This window comes from Hordeum vulgare, unplaced genomic scaffold (assembly GCF_904849725.1).
Source record: "Hordeum vulgare subsp. vulgare unplaced genomic scaffold, MorexV3_pseudomolecules_assembly, whole genome shotgun sequence".
Taxonomy (NCBI): domain Eukaryota; kingdom Viridiplantae; phylum Streptophyta; class Magnoliopsida; order Poales; family Poaceae; genus Hordeum; species Hordeum vulgare.
The window spans coordinates 18178-27826 of record NW_025422633.1 but is presented as its reverse complement, the minus strand read 5'-3'; the positions used below and the strand labels follow the sequence as shown (position 1 = coordinate 27826).

Here is a 9649-nt window from a genome sequence, read left to right as displayed (position 1 = left end):
ATGCTTGCGAGAGAGGTTAATCATAAGTGAGATGCTTGTCCAAGTAAGGGCAGTAACCAAGCGCCGGTCCACCCACATATCAAACTATCAAAGTAACGAACGTGAATCATATGAAGATGGTAAAACTAGCATGTCAGAAATTCACGTGTGTCCTCGGGGGCGTTTTTCCTCCTATAAGACTTTGTTCAAGCTTGTCCCTTGCTACAAAAGGGATTGGGCCCTTGCTGCACTGTTGCTACTACTTATTACTTGTTACTTTTTGCTCGCTACGTTTCACCTCACTACACCATCACTTGTTACCGCTACTTTCAGTGCTTGCAGTTATTACCTTGCTGAAATCCGTTTATCAGAGCCTTCTACTCCTCGTTGGGTTCGACACTCTTACTTATCGAAAGGACTACGATTGATCCCCTATACTTGTGGGTCATCAGTGATGTAGGAGTAGGAGGAAAGCACGCCTCCTGCGTGTCATCCTGCACATGCACATGCAGTGGCTTGGCCTTCCTAGCTGGCGGTACTACAAAGAATGCTCGTCTCCTCTCGTGACTAAGCTTATGAGGAGGTAAAACCAGCTTTGATGTGTGGAAACAAAACGTTGGATTGGAACATAAGGGGATGCCTCAACATCCGCATCCTTCTATACACAAGCACTCCCAAGGTTGCATGATGCACTCATAACATCGAAAGACCCAAAACGGAATGCAGCCATGGGTGACTTAGATGTAGAAGATGCACCCCCAATCAGAAGCGGTTTCTCCTTATTAGAGGAGGGAGGAGGGTTAATGTTGTCCTTTGACTGTTCGGAATGCCGATCATTAGCATCCCCATGATCCTTGTCCCTATCCTCCCCATCAGCCATGTGAATATCTGCACCATTTGGCTCCTTTTGTGACACCTCCTCGACCTCCACATCAAGATCATAGTGCACACCATCATAAGACCACGGAGCAAAATCAGGTATGTGCTCAACATCAAGCACCATCACAAGCAATCTAGCAATCCCCCTTTTGCGTGTAAAAGGCATGTCGACTTTCTCAGTCTTCCCAATCAAAGAGCCAAGGCTCCAGACGATGAGGAAGTCATTAAGCAGAATCTCTGGAATGCCTGAGAACCTGATCCAAACCTTCTGCAACCTAGTACCCTGCGGTGCTAGTTTAATGCATTCCTTAAACTCAAGTAAACACTTGCTGCCACTAACCTTACTGACCCCAAAAGTGAGTAAGCGTTGAAGATCCTCTCTTCTAGGAAACTCAACCTGGAAGGTATTTTGATCTACTCTAATTGGTTCCCAACTGTAAGCCTCAGAAACCAGCCATCTCATCTGTTGAGATACTTGGTCCGCAGTCAATACACCATTTGTAACTTTGACGAGACCCGTCCTTGAACTCTCAAGACGGGAGTAAGAACCAAAGTAGACCCTCGTGTCTCAAAAAACATGAGTTTGCTGTGACAAACACCATAAATGGTCATGACTGGCTTAGGAGCTAAAAGCAGTGGGCACGCCGTATCAATATGACCAGGCTTCTGACAGATGTCACAAAGAGCCGTGGTACAGTCCACAACAAAGTGACCGGATACCCCACATCTATAACATGTCAATTTTTCTTTTTTGCGAGCCGCCTTGTTGGCTCGCGCAACTTCCCGGTCCTCTGCCGTTTTAGGAGGTAGTACCTGTGTGGACACGGTGGTAGTGGCTTCCTCACCGACCGCTTGGATAACCTCCTTCCACATCGGTCCAGAATTGTTCCGGCCAAAGTTGCGTACTCCACCGACGCCTCTCTGCCGAAAATTTGCACCTCGAGCACCCTCCACAAAATTACCTTCGGGGGGTTGGAAGGGACGATGCCACTGATTAGCACCTCCCCCAGGACCTCCTCCGGCATTCCAATTCGAACGACCCCCACCCGGACCGCCAGCAGATTCATTCCATTGATTTGGATATCCTTTGTATCCTTGGTAGCCCCCACCGCCACCACGATGGTGTCCTCCAGAACCACCACGGCCGGCAGTAGGTGCCCCTCGTCCATGAGCAACAGGAACGGCAGTACGCTGCACTCCCTCCCGCTAGCCAGCAAGAACGACAGAAGAACCAGCCTCCCCAGCGACAGAATTCGGCTCGGACGCTGTCGCCCCGGTCGTCGTCGCCACATGTGCCACGGGTGCAGATTGCTTCGCCCTCATAGCTACGAACGTAGGAATACGCGTAGCTCTATGGAAGCGCGATGGGAATCCTGGCTTAGGATATCTTCTATCTCTGAACCGAGAAACTCCCGATCGGCCCCCAGACACCGTGATCTCTTGATCGATATTGGAGTTAAAAAGCTTATTGCCAGAATCAGTGTCGGACTCTTTCCGTAATAAAGGAGAATCGAGCTGGACTCCTATACCACCCTGGGTCGTATATCCAGATGTATCGAGTCCAGCAGATTCCAAAACAGGCCCGTCCTGGCCAAGTAAGCCATTCAACCGCAAGTCCCTCGCCTCTCGGATCCCAAGATCCGGTCTGGCCGTGGTTGTGGCCGGCCGCCGCTGACCGCCGACATTTCTTCTTGAATGACACTTGTTTCCATGAGTCGATAAAATCCGCTAAAGTTAGTGCCGGTAGACGTACCTTAGGTAATGGCCCCTTCCATGGTTTTACCGCGTTTGCCGAAGTTCGCCGATGAACCACTCGTCGGAGAACCTCCACCCTGTCCTCATCGTTGTCCTGTAACCCCTTCCAAGCTTCGTCGGACTCTGGAACGAATGCGTCGATGCGCTTTGCAACCTGCTCCTCGGAGTATCCGACCAAAATGGATTCACAAACGAGGTCGGAGGGCATAGGAGAAGACACAGGCATATGGATGTCATCTTCGTCGTTGCGTTCTTCATCTGCCAGTGCCCAAAACCGGCCGCCGACGCGTCCGAATCCAGTGCTAACCGGCGACGAGGCCATCTCATGGCCTCCCCCGTCTCGCCCCAGATCGACCCTCCACGTTTTTCGGAGGAGCAGTTCTCTCTTTCCCGTGTATCCCTACCCGTCTGGGAATGACGTCACACAATGCCTAGGCTCGAGCTGCTTCAAGCTGACGATTGCAGAGTGCTGGACGCATTCCGCGGGCTGCGAGCCCTCAAAAGCCTCAAGCAGATTCGGTTGGTTAGCTATAGTCTTCGTAAAAAATTGAAGAAATCGGTGAAGAGGCAGTGAGCAAAGCATATGAAGCACGTGACAGTGAATATTGTTGACTAAACATTGTTTATATATGTATGCATATATGGCCATGGATGACTAGTAGGACGGTGATAATGCAGTAGAGGTACGTATCACTGTTTTTTATGTACATTTCGTTCCTTCTAGCATAGATGGAATGTGGTTACTGCTGCATCAAATTTGATCATTTGTAAATGCAACATGGAAAACTAAAAGATTGTTCCGAGAGCTTCGGGACATGATCATCAGGGTATAATGACAGACTAATTTTATTCAGACATATAGCTGAGGGGTTGGATCAGAGCTGGAGAAGAAACAGAACAGGAGAAGAAACAGAGCAGTACTGAACTACTGATTGATTGATGCCCACGTACTGGGTATCAGCCAGGGATCCGCAATTTTTTGAATGTCGGTAGCTTTTTTTTTTTTTTTTTGCGAATCGAATGTCGGTAGCTTGATTGTACCAAATTCATTGATCAGAGAAAGAGAGAGGAGCTACAAGCTTATCCAAGCTGGGTATACAGCAAGAGGGCTCCAACCTCCAAGAGACCCGGAAGCAAGAGGAAAACTAGAAAAAAAAAGAGAAAAGCAAGATAAGCAAATAGCGACAAGGACTCAGCCTGGGTCGAACGGGATGCCTGCGCCTGCCAGGTTCCACAGGTGGATTTCCAATCTGAATAGTACTAACCAATCTGAGTAGTGAAAAGCAAGAACAGCAAATACCAAGGCAATTTAAGACAAGAATAAGAATGAAACTTTCCAATCTGAATAGTATTAACCACACATTATTAAGGAAATTACAGAGTGTACTTTACCCTCCCTATCGAAGCACGAAAATAATATAGCATTTCAATAGGAGAAGCAGACAACCAAACATTAATGCTAAGAACACGATAAACTAGCGAGGAAGAGTCGCAGATGCCATGAACTCTTGCTCCAAGCTGTAGCAATTTTGGTTCCTTTGAGAAGCTATATTAACTCGGTCTACTCTACCACTCGGAGCAGTCAACATCGGAAGAGTGTCTTGGCTTTGTCCACTTAACAAGGGTTGCATGTCTTCATTTTTCAGAACAACCTGAGAGGATCTCAACCTATTAGATCGCACAGACTGCAATTTCATCTCCACTTGTTTCATTGTAGGTCTCTCTTCACCTCGTAGTTGCAAGCAAGTCTCCGCAAGATTGGCGACATCATTAATCTCTTCATTTGTTGCTTCCTCGAGAACTTGAGTAGCTACTATTTTTGCAAGTGGTTTCTCCCTCATCTCCCAAAGGAAGTAGTTGGACAAGTTTTGCGCTAGCCCAGAGTCACTTGTAAAAATAGGCTTCTTTCTGAGCAGCAACTCTACAAGTACTACACCAAAACTGTAGACATCACTCTTCTCATTCAACATACCCGTGTGGTAATATTCCGGATCCAAGTATCCAAATGTGCCTTGTATATTTGTAACAACGTGAGTTTGGTCAATAGGAACCAACCTTGAAGCACCAAAATCTGATACTTTTGCAGTGTAATTTCCATCTAAGAGTATGTTAGTGGACTTCACATCACGATGAAATATCGATACCGAAGCAGCTGAGTGGAGGTAATACAGTGCTCCAGCAGCTTCCGCAGCAATTTTCAAACAATCATCCCAGGAGAAGATAGAGCTGCTAGTGGTACTTGCATGAAGGATTCCAAATAACGAACCATTAGGGATGAAGTCATACACTAGCAGTGGGACTTCGGTCTCAAGACAACAACCCAAGAGCTTCACAATATTCCGGTGATTTACTTGGGAAAGGACTGCAACCTCATTGATAAACTGGCTTATCTCAACTTGCTCAATGACTTTAGACTTCTTTATGGCCACTACCCGTTGATCGGATAAGATGCCTTTATAAACCATGCCATGCCCTCCACGACCAACGATACGCGTGGGATCAAAATCATTTGTTGCCTTTTCTAACTCTGATAGTGAGAAAATCTTAGTGTTGTCACTTGCATTTTCATCTGATGATATCAATTGCTCGAGGAGTAGACCTTGGTTCTGCCGAAAATGCTTTCTTCGCAGTTTCTTCTTGATGTCTTTTTTCCATCTACGGATGAGTAATATTACAATTGACATGAGAAGTATAATTCCAAAACCAACGCCAATGCCAATGGCGATACCTGTAATGATTATGCCCGTCATTACTGTTCAGGATTTTATGGAGCTCATTATGTGAAATTGGTTGTACCATGGACTCACCTAGTACCAGATTTTGTTTTTTGGTCGATGCGCACATCTTTAATGCAGCGTCATACACTGTATTACTAGGACATTCGGTGCAATAGTGACCTCCTTCGGTATTATGACAAGTCCCATTACATGTGCCTGGTGTGTTGCACTCGTCAACATCTGCAACAATAAGTATATATAACGTAAGATTAAAATACATAAGTATTGTAATTAGGTTTCCCATTAGTGCCTGCATGTAATACTACCATAGGTTATTTGAGCTTAATGTAATTTGAATATTAGGGGCATTAAGAAAATATAGAATGTACCCATACAGATCTTTGTTCATAGACAACTTATTTACAGGTTACCATGTGCACAAAGTCTATATAGAGGTCGAGCTTGAGCGCGTTTTTGCATATCTATATTTTTTTACTTTGAGATTGTTTGGAGATATAAAGGTATCACTTCTCTAAAAGGTGTGCGATCACCCATTCATTATGAGAGTTCCCTAACAAAGAGACGTCGTTTATATATCCAGATGCAGAACAGAGGAGGAGGCAGAGAGATGCAGTGTGTACCTTTGCACCCATCGGAGATATATGGATTCCCATCAAAACCGTCCATACATGTGCAACGGTAACCATAATAGTATCGTTCGGAGTTGACAGCCAAGCATTCGCTATTCATGCTGACACATGCATATCCGGTCTTATTCGCCTGTGCCTCGGGGCATGTTAAATTGGCTACGGCCCACTGTTGTGGTACTACACCTGCGGAGGCAACATAGTGGTCTGGATCTTGAGGTACACTCACCGAAAGGTACTCTTCTTGGTATAAGCTGTATTTAACATTCACTAGCCCCTTCATGATATTTATAGACTTTACATAAGTGATCTCTCCTGTATCGCCGTTCATGTTAAGAAACTGGAGGGTAGACAAAGATGAATTTGTACAATTGAGCTGAAATGACATCCTTGCAGAACAACCGTCCTCTAGGCCAAATGGGAAAGGGACACTGATTTCCCCACACAACCTAGAGCAGTTGGTCTTCCGCTGTACCGGATCATACCCTGATTGAATAAAAAAGTCAGTGCATATATATTAAGATTACCTTACCTCTCAAACAAGAAGAAAATCCTACCGAATACAAGAGCTCACGTGATCAACTCCTAAAGATCCTAACCAATTAATGACACGACCAACACACACAGTTTCATATGTGGAATATTTTCATATTTTCATACCATGACCAGAATTTATGAAGTCCATCATTGAGATATTTGGAGAAGAATATTTTCGAGCTCCAAATGAAGCGGACACGATAAGAATTCTTAAGACGGGTTCATCAAAAGGCTTTCTATGAATGCTTGAAAGTATCAATTGCATGCATTGAAAGTGGAAGTTTTGCCCTACTGCATAGCATGTACAGTTCAAGGAAAAGATAAGGATGCAACTATAATTCTAGAATTCGTGTCATCTAATGGCATTCATATTCTTGAATGCTAGGATCTAACAATGACCTGAAAGTTCTGCAAAGATCTCATCCTTTTTCAAGGCTTTCTGTTGGCGAGGAACCTGCTGTGAATTTTGAAATTAATGGCCGGCAATACAACATGGTATATTATCTTGTTGATGGATCCGACATGGGCAATTTTTGCGAAGATAATTTCAAAGCATCAAGGCAACAAGAATACTCACTTTGCTAGGAGAAAGAAGCATGTAGAAATGATGTGCATGCATTCGGGGTCCTCCAAGCTCGTTTTGCAATCGTTCGTGGTATAGATCACTATTGGCATAAAAAAAACATGTGGCGCTTCATGACCGCGTGCGTCATATTGCATAACATGTTCATAGAGGATGGGAGGGAACAACCGGCGGAAGAAAGCTATGAGAATGAGGGGAACAAAATGTATATGCGACCAGTTGAGCCAGAGAAGGATGAATGGGGGATTGCAAAGATTTCTAGACGTGCATCAATGGATTGTAGACGATGGTGGTCATGAACAACTCCACGATGATCTACTTGAGCATGTGTGGGCACTTCATTTGTTTTAGAAAAGGAGGTTCAACCCCGGCCTCTGCATCAATTGATGCATACATCCATTTTTATTAATTATTCCATCATGATCTGGCAAGGTCATACATCAAGCCACCCGAAGCCAACACTCACACTTACAAACATGATAATGTTGAGTGCTCTCACTCTACATATCAAAAACCGTTGTCATCACCGATCCATCCCTATAATGTATCGGAAAAACAAACGATGCAGCAAACCTAAAGCGTATACCACTTGCACACGTTCTACAAGCCGCCATCATCATCGAATCACTACCCCATCTTCAGGAAAGAGATCTGTATCACCCATGACAGTCCATCCATCCATCAACGCCACCACGGCGACCAACGACGTCACCGTCCTGCGCTCGTCCATCCTTACATGAAGGCTCGGGAAGATCTATCGTGCGTAGCACCTGCCGAGCAGGCATGACACAGCGTAGCACCCATCGGCCACGCATGACTTGACATCTCCACCGAAGGTCCGATCAAGACGAAGCTGCTCCACCGCCTTCCTCTGTCTTCCAGGGCTGCTCCAGAAACGATGCTCCCAAGAGAGGCACGACACCGTAGTGCCTCCATCGTCCGATTTGGAAGACCAGATCCTAGGATTTCCCCCGGAGCATTACGAGTGGGTCAACAGTAGTTACACGACGATGCCTTCATCAAGGTAACGACGTAGAACGCCGCCATAGCCTGCCATCGGCTCGGTTTTCACCGGCAACTATGTCTTCCTGACTCGCAGCTAGGACTGGATGACAGATCGCAAGATCCAACCATCCAGTCTCAGGCCGACCACCTCCGACGGAGGAGATGACCGCCAATGCCTATTGCACCGGCCAGAATAGATATGATCGGAGTCCGCCGAGCAATCCACCAGGCCCTCCATACCGCCGCACATCTAAAGTTGGATGACGAGCCGTCACCACATAGCCCGTCGCCGCCCTCCGAACCAGGCCAACCGCCGCATGTCGCTGGCCGTGTCCGGCCAACCTGACGTGCCTGTAGCAGCCGCCGCCCGAGGCAGGTTCGGCCACCGCCGTCGTCGACGCAACCATCATCGTCGCTCCACAGATCGGCCATGCCTCCCCGCGTGTAGGGGCCCGCACCACCCCTGGGACACAGGAGATAGGGATGCCTCCGCCACTGCCATCGGCCCCCCGAGCGTTTGCCCAGCGGCGTCCCCCGACGGCGACGGAGGGTGGAGAGGATGGAGCGCGTGCCCCCGGCGGCTAGGGTTTGGGCGCCGCTTGAGTCACCGTAGCAGGGAAGCGTCGGTTTTGTTTGAATTAGAATTTGGTTTTGAATGTCGAATTAAATTTGGTATAATTTTGTTTTTGAATATTTTGAAGAATTTGAGTTTGATGTGTAATTGTTTGACTTATTATGGTGATATAATAGATAGTCATGGGGCCCCGCGTCCTGGCACCATACCCGTCTCGCTGCCGTACGGTGCCACCACCATCATGCAACCCGGACCGACCCTCATCGCCGCCCGCAGCCATGCACCCCCTCCCCTCGCCGTCGACCGTCCTGCACCAACACCACCACCCGCTCGCACGCAGCCTTGTGTCGCCTGGCCCTCACTAACATCGGTCACGCGTGTCACTGAGTACTGGTGGGTACTAACGCACTATCTATATTCTTTAATTAAAAATTATATACAAATATTCAGGGAAGGAAGATTACATGAACTCACAAAAGTAGCTCTCGTACAACTCACCTAAATTTAACAGTCATGCCGTAAAATCGGAAAATCTCTCCCATTTTTTAGGGGGATGGAGGGCAAGGGCGACCTGGGCATCCGAGCCAGGTTTTCTACGCGTAGATTCTATGCACGAGTAGAACACAAAAGTTGTGGGCGATGGTTTATCAATTTGCTTGCCGTTACTAGTCTTATTCTTTTCCGGCGGTATTGTGGGATGAAGCGGCCCGGACCGACCTTACACGTACGCTTACGTTAGACTGGTTCCACCGACAGACATGCACATTGTGCATAAAGGTGGCTAGCGGGTGTCTGTCTCTCCTACTCTAGTCGGATTGGATTTGATGAAAAGGGTCCTTATGAAGGGTAAATAGCTTTGGCATATCATCGTTGTGGCTGTCACGTAGGTAAGAAGGCGTTCTTGCTAGAAACCCAAATCAGCCACGTAAAACTTGCAAGAACAATTAGAGGACGTCTAACTTGTTTTTGCAGG

The 9649-nt window shown here is 46.8% G+C and overlaps 1 protein-coding gene across 1 annotated transcript; it reads right to left on the bottom strand.

Moving 5' to 3' along the window:
- Nucleotides 1-4473: 4473 nt before the first annotated feature.
- Nucleotides 4474-6413, bottom strand: LOC123421612 (wall-associated receptor kinase-like 9). The gene is made up of 4 exons (XM_045107569.1): nucleotides 5972-6413; nucleotides 5547-5570; nucleotides 4669-5341; nucleotides 4474-4543 (listed from the first exon to the last, which is right to left on the bottom strand). The coding sequence occupies exons 1-4, from the start codon at nucleotides 6363-6365 to the stop codon at nucleotides 4498-4500; spliced, it is 1137 nt and encodes a 378-aa protein (XP_044963504.1). The 5' UTR covers nucleotides 6366-6413; the 3' UTR covers nucleotides 4474-4497.
- Between the last annotated feature and the right edge of the window lie 3236 nt (nucleotides 6414-9649).